This window comes from Choloepus didactylus, chromosome 15 (genome assembly GCF_015220235.1).
Source record: "Choloepus didactylus isolate mChoDid1 chromosome 15, mChoDid1.pri, whole genome shotgun sequence".
NCBI lineage: Eukaryota > Metazoa > Chordata > Mammalia > Pilosa > Megalonychidae > Choloepus > Choloepus didactylus.
In genome coordinates, this window is record NC_051321.1 from 19,311,357 (window position 1) to 19,330,353 (window position 18,997).

An 18,997-nucleotide genomic window follows, 5' to 3' on the forward strand; every position below is an offset into this window, starting at 1 on the left:
TACAAATGAGACCACATTATCTTTAATTGCCATAATGCCAAAACTCTTCTACTGCATTCCAGCAGGTCCACGTGAGCAACTTGGGGGCCATGGGGGTGTCACTCACCCCTGTTTTCTCAACAACTCTTTCTGTGAGAAAGTTTTTCTCAGGTTAAGCCCAAATTTAACTACCGGAATAATGAAAACAGGTTATGCCCTCTAAGTACAACAGAGCTGCTCTGCACCCTTTCACCCTCTTCCCCCTCATATGTGGAAGTTTCTAGGCTCCCTGTTTTAGGCATTGTCTGGTTTCCCAATGTCTGACCTAAAAATCAGCCCCAGAACTCAACGCTGCATTCTAGATGTAGTCTGGCGACTTCGAGATTAGACTCTGAACTCTCAAGAGCTGTGGGTTGGGCTGCAGCTCAACGGCTATGAACCAACCATGACGTTTCCTCTCATGGTTCTGTTACCACGGAACCCTCTCTCCAAGGATGCCACACTCCCCTCTGCCCTCCAGTGCCGTCTGGCCAGCTGTCCACTTGCTATGTGATAGCAGGGTATGAATTCTTGGTGTCATCACCTCGTCCTGACAAGTGGCCTGTGAGTCCAGCACCCAGTTCTTCCTCACCTAGCTCTGTCCCCAGCTTGCTGTGACCCCAGGCAGCCACTCCGCCTCTGGGAGCCTCAGTTTCCTCATCTGTAAAACATTCACAACTCTGTCCTCCCATCTCGCTATCCTCGGTGTCTCCAGGCCACCCATTTCAGGACACGCTATCTCAATGCCAAGGTTAACAGTGTTGGATCTGTACGCCACTTCCTTCATGGAAGGAACTGCGGAGGGAATCACTTTCTTTTAAAAGCAGGGCTCTATGTGGAGGAAGGTGGAGATCCAGCATCCTTGGCCATGACCATTTTAGGTCTCCACTGGGTTGACATCATGGTGGAATGGCTAGGCTGCTCACGCCGAGACCGAAGATGCCTCAGGTGACAGTACAAGGCTGCCTGGCGTCCAGGGTAATGTGCTCACTCTCCCACAAGGACATGCAATGCTGGGGAAAATCTGGCCTTAGGTAGAAGCCTCTTTCGCTCCTAAATCCTAGAGCTTTTACTAGGATTAACCTAGGAATGTCATCTCAAAAAAACCATTTCCTTCTTCAACCTGCATGTGGCTATTCTCTAATTCAAGTAATTAGGACTTTCCAGACCAAAATGTCCCCTTTTAATTTTTTCATTTGATTTTGAGTAGGCACAAAAAAGTCTACATTGATGAGTCTTTCCCTGTACTTGTGCCCCATCTGCCCTGTTCCTGGTGTTATATTCAATTTGGAAACCACTGTCCTTAGCCTCTTACAAATCCTTCCAGAGTTTCTTTATGCATATATAAGCAAATACAAATATAGATTCTTATTCATCTCCCTTAAAAAATAACATGTTTTGCACCTTACTTTTTACACCTGGTTCGTTTGGGTGCCTTGTTGTATCGTACTCAGGGAGCTTCCTCCTTCACTTTCTGCAGCTGCCCGATGTTCTGTTATACAAATGTACCACAATGGACTTAACTTGCCCCCTGGGAATGGACTTTTGCTATTACAAAGCTGCAGTAAATAATCTTGTATGTGTGTTATTTGCTTCTGTGGGAGTATCTGTAGAATAAATTCCTAGAAGTGGGATTGTTGAATCAAAGCCACAAACCTTTGTAATCTTGATGGATATTGCTGGAATCCCCCCACAGAAGCTGTACCATCTGCACCCCTGCCAACAGTGTGGGGCAACTTCAGTTTCCTAAAAACTTGCCAAAGATTGGATTTTTGCTGATCCAGTAAGTACAAAATGGTACATTAGACAGAGTGAAATTGGGCATCTTTTCATATGTCTAAGGGCCATCTGTGTTTTGTTTTCTAGGAACTGTGTGTTTGTATTCATTGCCTGTTTTTCTACTGGATTGTTCAAAACTGCTCCTTTTAAGTTGAGAGGTCATTCTGGAGGTTATTCTTATGCATTATATAGATATCCCTTTTTAGTTTTTAGTGTATTAGAATAGCTAGAAGGAAATACCCAAAACTGTTGAACTGCAATCCAGTAGCCTTGATTCTGGAAGACTGTATAACCATATAGCTTATATGGTATGACCATGTGATGGTGAAAACCTTGTGGCTCCTACTCCCTTTATCCAATGTATGGAAAGAAGAATAGAAAAAGGGGGACCAAAAAGTAAATGAATAATAGATGGGATGGAAAGTTTTGGATGTTCTTTTTTTTTTTTTTTGGAGTAATGAAAAGTTTCAAAAATTGATAATGGTGATGAGTACACAACTATATGATGATACTGTGAACAACTGATTGTACACTTTGGATGACTGTATGGTATGTGAATATATCGCAATAAAATTGCATTTAAAAAAATACTGCTCCTTTCAGAAACAAGAGCCAGGGCTCCCACACTCTGCTCCTGTTTACAAGCTGCTGTCTGATTGGTGATAGCTGGGAAGGGCAAGAAACAGAGATGCTGGCTGGTTCATTTAGGCAGGAGGAGTTCCCTTCAAGTGAACAGAGGCGGCAGGAGCTGTGCTGCATCTTAAGACTCTGGCACTCTGAGGGAGTTATCGTTTTTGTCTGCTCAGCATGCTTTCCCCCTCCCATTTTCTGTAAACACAATGCCTTTTCCTAATGGAGAACAAAATCCACCCCCCCCCAAAAAAAAAAAAAAAACGTGGATGAGCACCTGGCTCAGGTCTGCAGAGAATCACTTCCTCCAGCTGCTTTGATTGGTCAAGGGATTATCATGTGACTGAAGCCTGCCCAATCAGAGCCCTCCCTGGGACTTTTGCCAGATGGACAGGGACAGAGGTACACTTTCTTTCTGACAAGGGTCACTAGCTTAAAGGACAATGTGGGGCAATTTTTCTATATTGGGAAAATCTGCCTGGGAATGAGCCAACACAGGATAGCAAAATTGAGAGAGAATAAGAGAAGGATGCTTGATAAGTCCGTTGAGCCTTGGAACCCACCCTGCCTGGAGCCAGGACTCACACCCTTGGCCTTCCCAAGTCCACACACCAGTAAACGCCCTCTTCTGCTAAGGACTGGACTTCTGTCCCTTGCCACCAGTGACACCCCAACACAAAGACTGACAAGACTTGCACTCACCCTCTCGGGCTTGATGTCCAGAGCGTCACAGACCGTGATGGCAAAGTGCTTGGACCTTTCAAAACTCCCTTTCCCAACGCTGTGAGAGCCGTCGAACAGAAAAAGGATATCCACTGCCGCCGAGCACCACATCACTAGGAAGGGGTGGGACAGAACAGGTGACCACCAGCTTTCCCACAGTCTGGGTGCAAGGGGTCTCACTCACAAGGCAGAGTGAGAGCAGAAACGGCCTTGTGGTGGGTTGAGGTGCTGCTCCTCTTAGCCCCATGAGGAAAACAGCACCATAGAAGGCCCCAGTCAGAGCCAGCCTTCTGCTGAAGCAGAAGCACCGCACCCAGCACGGGCACAATGCACACAAACGGGCCCTTATACGGACGTCTCTGTAACAAAGGAGACTCCAATTCACCACGTACTGAGCCCCAGGATGGGGAGGGTCTACTGGGTCAGTGACAGATGCCCAAAAGTCATGGTCCCCAGCCCTTGAGGGGTCACGATCTGGTTGGGGACGCTCTCAGGCAGAGTTCAAATAGCCATAACAATAGTCAGCACTGACTGCACCTTTACTGGATGCCAGGCGCTGCTCCCAACAATTTCTATGTATTACCTTACTCAACTCTCACAGCCACCCTATGAGATAGGTTACTATTTTTATTTCTCCTGAGGCACACTGTAGTCAAGTAACTCTCCTAAGGCCAAAGTACCGGTAAGCGGTAGAGCCAGGAATCAAACCCAGGCTGTGTGTACCAAGTCTGCACTCTCACCACCTCACCATGAGAATGCAGGACAGGGGGTCAGAGAAGGTGCCTGAGAAGACAGCATCGGAGCTGAGTATGGATGGGGTGGGGGTTTCACCAGAGAGGGCACCCTGGTTGAGGAAGGGGAAGGCAGAGCCTCTGGGAATGGCAGTGGGCTGGTAATGCTACAGCACAAGGAGGGAATGCCGATCAGGGAGGAAGGGGAAGGAATATGGCAGAGGATGGGGTTGGGAGACAGGGGTCGTGAAAGTTGGCCACAGGGATTTCTGCAGGGTTTTTATGCAGAAGAGTGACTTGCTCAGGCCCTTGTTTGGAAAATGACTCTGGCCACAGTGTGAAAGGCAGCTGGGGCTGTGATGGAAAGTGTCCAGGGTAACTGTTTCCCTGGGGTCTGTCAAACACTGAAATCGGTGTTTGGAAGATTAAGTCAAACACAGGCTTACTTTTGCTGGCAGCTGAAATCTTCCTGATGGTTTCCCTGCTTACATGGACTTCCTGAAGAGGGAGGGATGGGAGCACTAGGAGAGAAAACACCAGAAGCAGTTACACTAGGCAGAGTGGGAAGGATGCTTATTCTCCACATTATGTGAACATAAGGAATAGGTAATAGGAGAGAAAACGGGAATGTGAAGGGGTCTAATGATATTAATATCTCAAAAATTACAGTTGGATAGTATAAAGTAACCCTTCAATTACCCAACTTCTATCAGGTATCTTTGTATTTAAATGTGGGTATTTTGAAAAGCAAAATTAAAAATACACACAGAATGGCTATATGGAGAAATTAGAACCCTCGCTCATTGCTGATGGAAATGTAAAATGGTGCAGCCCCTGTGGAAAGCAGTTTGGTGCTTCCTCAAAAAGTTAAACATAGAACTCCTATATTAACCAGAAATTCCATTCCTAGGTACATACCCAAAAGAATTGAAAACAAGGATCCAACAGATACTTGTATAACAATATTCTTAACAGTATTCACAATAACCAAAAGGTGGAAACAACCCAAGGTTCCATCAACAGACAAACAGATAAACAAAATGTGGTCTAGCCATAAATGGAATACTATTTGGCCATTAAAAGAATGGCGGTCTGGCACATGCTACAACATAGACGAATCTTGAAAACATTATGCTAAGTGAAGAAGCCAGACACAAAGACACAAAATTATTTGATTCTAATTACATGAAATATCCAGAATAAGCAAATTCATAGAGACGTAAAGCAGATTTGCGGTTACCGGTGACTGGGAGGGGGAATGGGGAGTTACTGCTTAATGGGTGCCATTTCTGTTCGGGGTGATGAAAAAGTTTTGTTAATAGAAAGTGGTGATGGTAGCACAACACTGTGAATACAATTAATGCCACTGAATTGCACACTTGAAAATGGTTAAAAGGGGGAATTTTATTCCATATATATATATATATCTCCACAATAAATTTTTTAAAAAACACATACACAAAAGGGCTATAGAGAGGCTGCAATTCTGACTAGTCTTCCACCCTGGTTAGGCATATTAACTAACTGGGCCCTCCTCTGGGGGACAGCAACCTGTGCTATCTCTAGGTCCATCCTTGGATGCCTCCTGCTGGAGCTCTCAGACAAAATATCCCACTGCCATAAAAATTAACTTTGGATGTGAACAAATAATGCATAGAAGCAATAATAGACTTCATTTAAAAAACATGAAGGAAAACGTTCAAACAAGTGACAAAATGTTTTTACTCAAACGGGATACCATTTTAAATTTTAATGTAATTGGGAAAAGATGAAATCAGAACTGTTTTCCACTGGTGGTGCTATAAATCATTACAACCCTTTTGGAAAACAATTTGTCCAAATGAATTGAGTCACAAAAATTCCTCACATGTGTTGACCTACAGCTCAAGTATCACACCTGGGAACTGATCCTAAAGGAAAATAATTTTAGAGAAGAAAATAATATGCATCAAAACATGTCCTTCGATGTTATTTGTCACAGAGGAATGCTGGAAATAATAAATTTCCAAAGAGACAGGGATATGGGTCAATGAATCTTAACATATTCTTTCAATGCAATTAATATGAACAAGGGCTAAAAAGTATTGGGACAGAAATCATGGGAAAAATTTCTTTCCCTTTGCTACCCAGTAAAATTGCAACGATGGCATATGAGCAAGTGATAACACTGTAATAAATACATCTTTGAGGGCAGGGGTAGCATGCCAAGGAAGCTACAGGATTTCAGCAAAGCTGAATGAAGGATTCAGAACGAGCCAGCCATGATGGAAGAACTGAAGCCAATAAGGCATCACCTGGAGGGTGTATTTTGGAAAGCCACCATCCTGTCTGTAACTGCACATGGTAGATTCTAGTGTCAGAGGATACTTACAAACAGATGCTTTATAAATGCCGATGTCCAATGGGTGAGCACAGAGGAGACAAAGCTAGGGTGAGCAGAGCCCAGGAACCAGAGAGGGCAGGGGAAGTGGGTGAGAAGAACAAACGTGACCCTGATGGGAGGAAGGCAGATATCACACAGCATAGGGGAATCGGGTTCTTGGGTTTGCCGGGGGTCCCGGTTGGGGAGAGGATGGGGTGGGGGAGACGTGGACACACCAAACGTGATGTCAGTGTCTCGGGGAGGGTGCCTCTTGCTTGCCTATTAACTTGGCACACCCTGAGCTGGTCCCAACCTGCCCTGCAGCTCTACCTTCCAGGGCACCCTCTATTCACTACTCCCCAGTGCAAACTACACTAGTTTTGAGCTCTCCCGTCACCCTATCTTTGAGCAGATCATTCCTGCTCATGTGACATGACCTCCCCTTAATCTCTACTCATGGAGAAGCTAGTTCTAGGCCAATATGCTAAACAACCAATGAGCTCCACAAATGCTGTCAGACAAATAAATTTCATCAGGGCTAGGAAAGTCTGCCACAGCTACTGCTACTTTGCCTTCAGAGGCAGGAACCAGACATAAACTACAAAATGAAGAAAGTAGACTGAACAAAAGGGCAAAAAAATCTTCTGTTTTTGGGGGGGATGGAGGGACAGAGGCAGGGCAACACTTCAAAAAAAAGAGGCAAAAACAAATGTCACCCCACCCCCTGCCCCCCCCAAAAACAACTCAGCAAATTCAGCCAATAAGACTTCCTGAAAACAGAAGCTCTGTGCATCACTGCTGCAGAGATCATGAAGGTCTTGCCCTCAATTCCTTTGGCCCCTCACAGCCCAATTTATATACCATCCCATAATGCAGTGCTCTTCCCTGGCAGCTCCCTGAGGACAGGAGAATTTCCATGCCATCCTCCGAGTCTAGCCCAGCTCTCTGCACATAACGTAGGCCAAAAGGTTTTCCAACATGAGTCCATGAATTATCGGCAAAGGGCCTGGTAGCAGAGGACTCCCTAAGGCCCTGCAAAGAACAGGACCAGCCAAATGTCTTACCAGCCAGTTATCCAGAAGGAGATGGCCCACCTATTTCCCTGAGATGGGGGGGGGGGGAAGTGGAGGGGGGAGCTCTGTGGCCAGAGACCACTTGCTAAAGATGTCACTTGGCTAAGGTGCCTCTCTGTACCAGGTGCTCAGCTGTTACAGAGGGTGCCAGGCTTCGGGTTAGCCCACACTGAGCCTCGATTACATCACCGCTGCTCCCTGTGAAACCAGCTCAGGATGCGGCAGAGGTTCCCTGGGAACAGGAAGCTGACTGAAGTGTGACTCCTGTCAAGAAACCTGCCCAGGTTTCAGAGCTTTAAGCTCCCAGGTGATGCTAATGAGCAGCCAGGGTTAAGAATTACTAATCCAGTCAAACCCTTTCGCTTTACAGACTTAGGCCTCCAGAGGCAATTTCTGTACATTCTTCCCTGCCCTCCCTCCCTCCCCCAAAGGAGTCTAGAGTGGTGGGGCCAGCCCAGGAGGCAGGGTTCTAATCCCAGCTTTGTACCAAGAGCTGTGTGGCATTGGGTGAGTCACACAGCCTCTCTGGTCCTCCCCTGCCTCATTTGCAAATCCCAGTGATGACCAGCTTAAATGCATGTGAACGCACTCTGTAGACTGGACAGGGCCACAGAAGGCAAGGCTGCATGACCTGCTGCAGTTGCAAGACCAGGGACTTCCTTTAGGCCCTGTCCCCAAATATGTGTCACCACCCCCCAGTCCCGTGGCCAGCAAGCTGCTGTTTACATTGTCCCATCTGTGTGGATGGGGTTGCACTGCAGAGAAGGGATAGATGGGTCAAGCAGGCAGGCTGGAGCAGCCAGCTCCTTCTTCCAGCCTGCCTCATCCTGCCCAGGCTCTGAAAAAGGGGCAGGTGGTGACTGGCTCAGCAGAGAGAGTACACCTACGCACTAAATCACAGGCCAGCACGGGTGGAAAAAAATCTTAGAGCCCTCGGTCCAACCTCCTGGCTTTACAGAGGAGGATCCCAAGCTAGACTTGAACAGCTCAGCCACCCAGGCCATGCATTCGTACTTGCAGGGCAACAACCAGCAAGACACACTGATTCCTTTTCCTACCGTCTCATATTCCTACCATCTCACGTCACATTTTCCTACCATCCCACACTAGAGCTTGAGAGGGGCAAAGTGGGAAATAGAAAGCTGGTTTGCTCCATCACTAAAGCATCACTATCTATTTCTTGAGCATGGAACAGCTCCTGAGATTATACAGGGGTGAATAAAGGATGTATACCGTCTCTTTCCTCATGGAGCTTACATCCAGTGGAGAAGATGGGAATTCTTAAAAACTCACATAAAATCAAAATCATTATCTCTGCTAAATGCTACAGAGTAGAGAGACCCAGGATTATGGGAGGTTTTAAGAGGGGACGTGACCGGATCTGGGGGTCCCTGAAGAAGTGTGCTTGGTGCTGAAGGACTGAGTCTACCAGAGTAGGGGTGTCAGGGAGAGGGGTGCTCCAGGCAGAGGAACCAGCATAATTCAGAATCCCTTTGCACGGGAGCTGCAGCACAACGGGAGACGAGAGAGGGGCCCCAGGCGGATGCGAGGTGGACACAGGGACAGACCAGGCAGCGCCTCTTAGGGGCAACGGGAAGTCACCTGAAAGCTTTAGGCATGCGGGAGGGCCTGCAGGGAGAGCGGGGTTCAGATATGATCGGACAAGCATTCTGAAACAGCTGCTGTGTTGTGTAGTGAGTGGGTGGGAAGAGGACTGGACAGATCCGGGAGACCAGTAAAGAGGCTACTGTGGGGTCCAAGTACGAGATGTTGGGGCTTGGACTAGGGAGGTAGCAAGAGGTGGAGAGAAGTGGACGGATTCAAGAGTTCTTTAGAAATTAGAATCGATGGGATGTGAAACAAACCACACTCTCCAACATCTCATTCCCCACCAAAAAAACATCTTACCTCTGGAAAACAGGAAAATACAGATGGCTTCCAGGAACAGGAAAGAGGGCATGTTGATCTAACTGTAGGGTCAGGGGAAAAAAAGCACCGACAATTAGTTCTGTCAGCTCTCCAAGTCACACCACCAGGTGACAACTACCCAGCATTTCTCAGGGCACAGATACGACCCTGGAGGCACCCCAGTTGCCATAATACTTACTGTAGCCTGGAGAAGACACAGATTCCCAAAAAGCCACAGAGACTTTATTCTAACCACTTTTTTTAAAAATTTTTTTGTGAAAAATTTTATTTTATACAACATAAAAATTGCCATTTTAATCAATTTCAAGTATTCAGTTCAGTGGTATTGCCAGACTACTTTGATTTTAACTGACAAGCTCGCATCTTCCCCAGAGTACCACCCCCACCCCCAAACCCACCCCAGCTTCCCCACAGACTCTTGGAATTTGCACTTTGCCCGGAGTTAGGAGTCCGGGGCTCTCGCTCCACTTGGCCCCTGGTTAACCATGTGACCTTGGCTAAAGTTACCTCCCCTCTCTAGGTCTCTGCATTTTCACGAAGGAGTTAGAATCTGACAGATCGAAGGTTTTATTTTCAACGTCCTCATTTTCTGAAACCTTCTAACCAGGTCACCAAACATTTCCCTAGCTACTAAGACAGCATTCCAAGAAAGTCTGTGCTTTCTAAACCATTTATGAACAGCAATGTGGCTGAGGAAGACATGAAAGTATATTTCTTAAGTTTTTGATTGCCTGATAACACTTCGAGCATAGATAAACTTCAGGTCCATGGGGCCTGGTTATTTTATCAGTTTTTGAGGGAGGTAGAAAGGGCAGAAAGTGGGGTGCTTTGGATGAGAAACCAGAGACTCTAACTTCGATTCTGTAAGGGGCATACCTGAGATTTACTTGTCATTTCAGCTGTGAGGCCCAGGAAATGCATCATCATTTCAATCACAAAGATATGGTTGGTGCACAATTCACAGAGTTTTGTGTTTAAGCAAGTGTACTTGAAGTATGAGAACAGAATGGGCTCATATAGAATGAAAATTGAGGGTTTTTTTCCCCTAGTATAATTCAGTAGGGAAAAATCTAAAAATATCTTAATAGGTCCTAGAAATTCTATTTTTTGCCCTTTGGGATCCAACACCTTCAAAATCACTCTACAGTTTCTCTGCATTAAATTAACTCATTAATAAAAGATTTGAGAAGAGCAAGGCAATTCTACACATAGCTTTTACTGAATTGTCCCTCTGTTAAACAAATGACACTGACATTCATTCAGGAGCTAATTCCAAAGAGAAAACCCAGAGCAGAGACATGGAAAGGGAAACATTGCAGGATTCCAGGAGAATCTCAAGTTCTAGAGACCAGGGCAGAGGGATAAGTGTCAGCAGATACCCGTGATATTCCAGGCAGATCCAGCGGGCAGCACACTCCATCCTGATGTGCCCAGATCTGAAAAGTCCCTTTTACATCTTAAATAAACACCCCTCTCCTCCATCTAAGAACATGCTAGCAAGGCAAGAGAGCCAAGCTTGCATTTCTGCATCTTGGACCTGTGGGCCTCCCCTCCTCCACTGGGGGACATCAGTTCTCCAAAGCGCATGGCAGAGGTTTCCTGATCATCTTTAGCAGCTCACAAAGTGCCCTTAGCGTAACCTGCACTGAAAGCGAGTTCCTTTACTTGTCTGACACACTCTACCTCCTCTGTCTGGGCAGAAAAGCACACCTCCCAGCTGGGGAGTGAACAGAACTCCGACTCCCAATTCAGAAGGCAGCAGACTGGGACCAATGGCTCACTTGGAAACATCTACCCAGAAAATCAGAGTTACCCAGGAAACGCAGATTCTTCGGATTTGTGGAAAAGTTTGAAATGACCCAATCATGTTCATAAAGGTGTTGCTGCCAGACCTTCGGTGGAATTGCAGGAAACAAGGTGGCAGAAGGGCTTTTGTGGGATGCTTGGCCCTTCCTTCCTACCCTCAGAGAGCCAGAGCCAGGAAATGAGATGGTCACAGTCTGATGTGCAAGTACAGAGGAGATGCCAATGAATGAGCTGGGAGGTGTCTCGGGGACGAACAGAAGAGGTCCCCAAGGCTGAGAAGGGAAAGGGACGTGGCCAGTTACAGAGCCCAGGTCCAGGGTCCTCATCCAATGCACTTGCCCCTCCCCATGCCACTTCTCCAGGCACGGTCAGCTCTGGGGACCCTGAGCCAGCCTCTCAGAACTCCGCCCGCACTTCGATGGCTCACTGGCAAATCACCACAGTACAGGCGGGTAAGGGCTGCATTACCAGGCAGGGCACGCCTGCCCCGTGGTGGCAGCAGAGTCCACACCCTGAATTTAGGAGCCCCAGTCTCATCCTGAGGCTGCCTCTCCCCAGCTGTGTGACCCTGGGCAGGGCCACGGCTCCTCATCCACACAACGAGGAGGCTGGAGCAGATGCCGCTAAGGTGTCTTCCGGCTGTGAAAACCCCTTTACCATCAGTTCCCTGCCCTGCCCCCTCAACAGACCTCACTCCACTGTACAGCTCCTGGGATTTCAACACATTTCTGAAACAAACTAAATCGAATGTCCCAACCAGCTGAGAGTCTTTGTTCGGAGTGTTCATGCTCAGGTGACTAAGACACTCATGTGATCCAAGTGAAAATTGGAGATCCAGTATTGCAAGAGCAAGGAAGCCAGGGGCTCCCGAGGCATGCTCAAAGGGAGCCACGTGGACAGAAAGGACACTGGCCCGTGGAGGGACTGACATGCTCTCAGCAAGCTTCCAGCTCCCGCACATGCCTGCAAGTCAGATTCGTGATTTTTCCTCTCCCCTAGGACATGTTTTCTTTTCTCTTACTCCACACAAGGACAAGCCCCTGCCTGCAGCCTGGGAGAAGGCAGGGGTAAGACAGGGGCAAGGCAGGGAGATGAGGGTGAGGGGTGCTCAGGGCAGAGGGAAGACATCTCCGTGCTGTCTGGTTCTCGGGTTCGAGACGAGGTCTGGGGTCACAGCTTCTGATCCTGAACATGAGCAGGAGGCTAAGGCTTCCCCCTGCTAATTATTTATACCGCCAGAATCCTAGCAGCCACCGCCCCAAGCTGCTGTGAGGATAAAGGGGAAGGAAGGCCTGAAGGCTCCTGCACACAGTAAACACTATGAGACCATCCTGAACAACTTCATCATGCTCGCTGCTGGCCCGCCTCAGTGTTTTTCTGGTCTTCCAAGTTTCTGCTCATTAAAACAGAACTTACGGCAGCTATTTGCAAATGGATACAAGAAGCCCAATGCCTCCTTGGAGTAGCTCCATGACCTCGGCAGCACCTCCCTCCCTTTCCCCACCAACACAACCCCCAGTGCCGCCCAGCCCACGCTGAGACAGCCCATTTGCCACTGCCTGCTGATTAGGCCGTCAGCTCCTCCGAGGATGGGGAGCTGCATCCTGCTCCCCGCTGGAACGACCTGCTCGTGCCTGGTAAACGGCAGGTGAGGCACCTGCTCGCTGAGTCACCAAAGCAGCACAGCACCTACCTTCAACTAGGGTGGAGGGGTCTGGCCAGCCGATCTCTTTGCTCACTGAACACAAGGCATTCTTTTTCAAACCAAAATAACAAGTTAACGCTATGCATGCCGGTGGTTGTAGAGCTCTTTACAGACTCTTCCCACACAGTCATCTCCAATATTTGGTTTATTATTCCCTCCTCATATACTGAAACTTTCTTACAATGCTAATTCAACATTCAAAATACAAACAAGGTTTGGAAAGCCTGTTCTAAAAGCCTGAATTCCACAGTAAAAACCAACAGCTGCTCCTGTCTCGTGGCACTGCCCTCTACACTTAGGTGTCTTCCCTCTTCTGATCCTCACATTCTGGCCAGTGAGGGGGTATTAGCCCCATTTTATGGATGGTAACACCGAGGTAAAGAGAAGTTCAATGTTTTGCCCCAGTTTGCACAGCTAATACATGGGTCAGACTCCATTCTGGCCTCCTCTGTCTAATGCTTCTTGATTCTGGAGAAAGACTCTAGTTGCCGCCATGGAATGTTTAACAAGGGAGTTATTTTGGGGCTGGGGTGTGGGAGGGACACCCTGGCAGAAGGCCCAGACTCCAGATAAAAGGCTATGAGCTATGGGCAGTAACAGATGAAAAGGAGATAATGAAAAATCTGCCACCCTGAATCCTGCCCTTTGGCAGCTTTCCACCCAGCTATTACCTGCCAGCAACCCCCTCCTCACCTGTTAGAGTACCAGAACCCACTGCATTCCGGTGCACAGCAGCGGGGAGTCCTCACAGCCCAAGGGCAGAAACAGACCATTGGTTCACAGCTATACCTGGTCCAGCCTTTTCCATAACAAAACATCTCACTCAGCACCTTTGTTCCATTGGGTTCCACTACTCATGCTAATTCCATGTATTATTCCTGGCTTCTGGGCCCGCAAAGGGATTGAGACTCTGCCCCCGCCCCATTCCTCTCTTCTGATTATTGTCTTCACATCCTGGATCCCACGGGACCAGCCCAGAGTTTGCATGGCAGGTGAGTGAGATTGGCTGCAGGACACGGCAAAAACGTTCCACTCTGCACTACCTAGAGGATATTTCCCCTGACACAGGAAGAAACAAAGGCTGCAACAAGGCTACTTTTGAAAAACAAGAGCCGGATTGGCGATAGCCGAAGGCAGTTTTGCAGAACAATGCCTGCCTTCTTCTCTATGATCAGAAATGAAATGAGTACAGCGTGAAAAAGGAAACCACTTCCACCTCTCTCAAAATGCAATTCCAAACTCCAATATTAGCTTAGTCCTTGGCAGCTGCCTCTGATTCGGTGGGATGGAAATCTGAGCCCTTCAGGAGAACAGTCAACACCTGAACAGGAAGACTTTAAAAGCAGAGGGAAAAGTTTCCAGCCAGGAAGTCCTCAATCATCTTTCTCATACACTGCAAAATACCTGGGTCACTCAGAGAATCCACAGACGTGGATGGCATGTTTCTAGTTTGACATGGAAAGGAGAGCATTTCAAAAGCTGCTCAGGGTGATCATGCTCCCCCTATCAGAATCTGTGAAGTTTCAGAACCCAACAGTCTGATAACCAGAAATCAGCACCAAGGGCCAAATGATGTGCTGTTTTGGATTCCCCAGACAGTCAAGGAGAAAGCTGGGCAGACAAGCAGAAATCACGGCACCTCCCACACCTGCCGTACCTAAGAGACACTTTCAGCCAGAGAGATTTTGATGTTTTGAAGATGTCTTAAAATCCTTTATTTAAGTTATGCAGGACCCAAACTCACCATAGTGGGACTCTGGCAAGCATGGAGGACTAGAAGTTAGAAGACAGGGGTCCTAGCCTAGCTCTGCTTCTCACCAGCTGGGGGACTCTGCAAGCAGCAACCTCCCTGCCTCTGTTCATTCATCTCTCAAATGGGGAGAATCTCATTATAACAAACTCACACAATCATTGTAAAGATCCAGTGTGATGAGACTGTGAAAGTCTCTGCTAAATTGTAATTCTCTTCCTAAACATAAGATGTTAAAAGAGTATCAGTACATCTGTTATCTTAATCTCATCTAGCAACAACTCATAATTCTATATAGGGTAAACACTACATTTCCATTTTTATACATGAGGAAACCAACGTGGAGAAGCTGAGGCCCAAGGTGACACAGATAGTAAACAGCAGGCTTGGAGTCAAGCCCAGAGATTCCGATGCGGGCGGCTCAGCTTTGACAGAACCGTGCAGTATTACAAGGGAATGGAAAGGGCACCAGAAGTCAGGAGGGCTGAGCATGAGTCTTTTGGATAAACACTTTAACTTCAGCCTCTTGATTTCCTTCTCTCTAAAAGGGAAATGACATCACCCATCCTAGTTACCTGAAAAGGTGGCTGCCAGGATCACAGGAGACCACTGCCCAAAAGCCCCCTAGACAAGGACAAAGTTTCCTAAATTGAGACCAGGGAGACCCAGTTCCAGATGAGTTCAGGAATAGGAAAGGAAGTGGGGGACCAAGGGAAGGAATCACATTCAGGGGAAACAAGCAGGTAATTTTGTGAGTGGAAGAGGAAGAGTAAGCTGTCTGGAGCTGTTGAGAAGATGAAAGGGTAAAAATAAAAGGAAGGGAGTTCAAATGTATTCAGCTATTCCAGGGAGCTGGCTTGGGGAGGACAAAGAAACAGGAGCAGGTATAAGCCAGACCTTCCCTCGTGAACAGTCCCCAAGGGACCTCCAATAGCCTGGGAGATGATGGCTGGGATTTGTTTTATTTTTAAATATCCTTATTGGATAAAAAATTGCAATTCTGTTACAGTTCTCTCAATCAAGACTTTATTACAAACGTTTAAGGACCATTAATCTAAAATGCCCCGACTGCTGCTGATCATTTGATATAATTATGTAACATTTCCCTCATCCAGTAAAAGATATCAAGCATCAGCCCTGTGCTGGGCACGCTTCCAGGTGCTGAGGATACAAGGAAAATGTTCTGTCACTGGAAGATGCACACACACTTGGGGCATTAACAAAAGGCTTTTACATTTCCAATAGTTTCTCTCCAATGCCACCACTGCCAATTAACTGTCCTGCGGTTTACCAAGCTCATTAAAGCCAGGAGTCCTGGTGCCTGGCAGACCCTTGCACTCTGCTTTGGGCAGGACTCCAAGCTCTGTGGGTCTCAGTGTCCTCATCTGTAAAAACAGGGGTCTCTGACTCTGAGAAGGAATCCCCCACCACCCAAAACCCCTCAACCCTCCACCTCCCTGGTTCTGCCTGGGGGCCTAGTTGGGCAAATTCTTACACCATGAAGAAATGGCTCTGAGCTGAATTTCTGCAGAAAAAGATGATTAAGGGCCATATTCCACTTGAAGTGGGAGCTAGCAGAAGCTTTCTGGCTAATTCTGAAAGCCAGCAATATGGCTTTTACCATCTCCAGTGCTACCTCTTGTTTCTGACTCTTTCCTCAATAAAAGCACATTTCTTAATATGATGTCACACCAGGAGCAAACAGACCTCGACTTTTTGGAGTTATCTTTTTTCATTAAAGAAGTTCATAGTTTAAAAGCAGTTCAGGTTCTAATTACTCACATCAGTGCCATTTCCAATGAAAGGCCCCTCCAGGCTGGAGAGCCATGGATTCCACAATGAAAGGGCAGCGAGGGTGCCCTCTTCCCCTCTCTTCTGCCTGGGTGCCTAGAATCTTTTAACTTGATGCCTCCAGCAAGTCTCAGAAGTCCAATTCTGAGACCCTCCCAGCCACTGTCCCAGCAGGTGGCTGAGGGCCAGGTCCTGGGACAGGAGAAGCACCCAGAAGCAGAGCGGCCCGGGAGGGAGTAGGGGGGAGAGAGGAGGGTGCCAACATGTAAAGCCACCAGGGGGATAATTCCCTGGACTTCCCATCACCCATGGGCAAGTCTCTCAGGTTCGAGGGCCCCTATCGGGCTCTGCTTGCAAAGACTTCGCTGGTGGCACTCAGGTGCCTGGAAAAACTGCACAGGAGTCACCTTAACACCAGCATTTGTCCTGTAAGGGGGAAGAGAACGTGAGCGTGTCCCTAAAGCCTTTATTCAAAAGGAGAGTCCCCTTCCGCTGTCGATGGGAAAGGGGGTCTGGCGAGAGTGCCAGGCAGCTCGGGTTCAATGCGTGATTGTCGCTTCCACCCACAGACACTAAGACCCTGCCCCCTTACCTGAGGTCTGCACCCCTCGGCTCGGCGCACCAGCGCACAGAACCCAAGAAAGGGGGCCGTTCCCGGGCCCGCCTCGCGCCCCTTTCCAAGAGCCCCCCATCCCCCAGCCGGATCGGCCCAGGTCGACCACGGGGAGCTCGGGAGGTAGGCGCGTGCCAGGTGCGCTCTTTCCCCGGACGCAGACTTCCCGGAACGGCAAGCGGCCTCCCCAGCAGCGCGCAGGTGAGGAGCAGACAATGCCAAACAAAGCCCGCAGCGGCCGCTCTGCCGCGCGGACGCCTCATCCACGCGGGGCGAGAGCTGGCTCCTTCCAGAGGACCGCGAATAAATAACTAGTTGCCTGCTTCCGAGGCCGCGAGCGGGAATCCGGCCGCCTGCGCTCCTGCTCCGCGCGGAGGCCAACTTTCAGCTGGCACTTACCCGGCGGCGCCCGCTTCCCTCCGGCGCGGCGCAAGGAGGAGCGCACGGGGTAGCCCGAGCGCCGCGGCTCTCTTCTCGCTAGGTGCTAGCTCGGCTCGGGCCAGGGGGCGCTGAAGGCCTGCTGGAGGGGCGCCTGGGGTTTGGGAGGCAGGAGAGACACCTGAGTTTCTCGCCGAGGGGTGGTTAAGGAGCGCGGGGACGGCCCGGCCCGGCAGGGTTCAGAGGCGCCCTCCCAGCCAGCCGAGGTGCACCGGGCGCTTCTGGGAATCCGAACGGGAATCCCCGCGTTTTTAAACAAGGCGTTGGCCAAGATCGGCAAATAAACCAAGGTACTCACTTCTGCGCGGTCCTCCCAGCCTCTGAGCGTTGCAGCAGGGCACACTGTATCATCCGCTGTCTACTTCGCAGATTTATTGCTCCGACCCGTGCGGAAAGTTAAGTTTGGCATCGTTTCTGTTTGTCATGGCAATTGCCTTTTGTTTACCTGTCTATCCTTTTACTGCAATTGGGCGATAATAATCGGGCCTTTTGGCCCCAACCTTGACTGATCTAGAGGGGGCCTGATTTTTTTTAAATGTCACAAAACAAAATAGCACATCATCTGGTAGGATGCCTTGTACATAGGAAGCGCTCAATAAAGATAGGCTATCATTGCATAATCTGTAGTTTTCATACTTAATAAAAATAGGATAATTTTATAATGTGTACTTCTTGCCAAAAAAAAGAAAATACCAGCAAACAAATTTAAAAACAAAACACATAATCCCACCACCAAGAGATGATCACTGTTAACACTATGGTGTATGTTCTTTCTTTGTCCTTCACCCTACATATAATTTACATACATTTTTAAAGCCCATTTCATACTTATTGTATCATGACTGGCTTTTCAATTTTTCTTAAACATCTTTCCATGTTTTTAGCTACTACATAATGTTCTAAAGTTCTTAACCTATCTGGTATTGTCAAACATTAAGCTGACCTTCAATTTTAAAAAATGTGATCAGGTATCTTTGTGCTTTTGCCCAATTACTTCCTTAGAATAAACTGCAAGAAGATAAATTTTTAGGCACAAGTTGTAACACATCTTAAATTCCCTGCCAGGTAGCAGCCACCACCCCCCTTCCCCATTATTCTTTGAAGTCTGTCAATCTGATTGATAAATAACAATTTTCTTGTTCTTAAACCTTTCCTTTTAGAAAGAGTCTAGAATATTGTATTTCAGTCTGCGTTTCTCAGTTGGTTTCCAATCCTCCCATTAAGTGCTTCCAGCATAAGTAGTCCATGGTGAACTTAATGTTGCAGACCTCAAGAGGTCTTCATTCATTCTTTCCTCCCAATAACATTTATTGAGCATCCAGAAGTGGAAACAGGGCCACACCAGAGCTGCATAAGTAATATGAGCTCATCACCCATGCAGGGAACTTACCTGATTTAAATGCTGGGGAGAGGGGTAGTCTCTGCCTCTAGATCAGCACTGTCCCACAGAAATGCAACACAACCCACATGGGTAATTTTAAATGTTCTAGTAGCCACAGGTAAAGAAACAGGTGAACTTAATTTTTAGCCTGGTGTTTTCCAAATTATTGTCATTTTCACATGTAATCAATCTGAAACAAAGTTGAGGTATTTTACCTTTTTTTTGGTACTAAGTCTACACATCTTGTCTTTTACATTTATAGCAACTC

At 47.7% G+C, this 18,997-nt stretch overlaps 1 protein-coding gene across 1 annotated transcript in view; it reads right to left on the reverse strand.

Moving 5' to 3' along the window:
* VWA2 (von Willebrand factor A domain containing 2) overlaps positions 1-17,531 on the reverse strand; it is a 45,124-nt gene extending 27,593 nt beyond the window's left edge. Inside the window, 4 exon segments of the mRNA XM_037805254.1 lie at positions 3,130-3,263; positions 4,328-4,402; positions 9,225-9,286; positions 17,310-17,531. Coding sequence (XP_037661182.1) covers positions 3,130-3,263; positions 4,328-4,402; positions 9,225-9,276 — 261 coding nt within the window. The 5' untranslated portion in view covers positions 9,277-9,286; positions 17,310-17,531.
* Between the last annotated feature and the right edge of the window lie 1,466 nt (positions 17,532-18,997).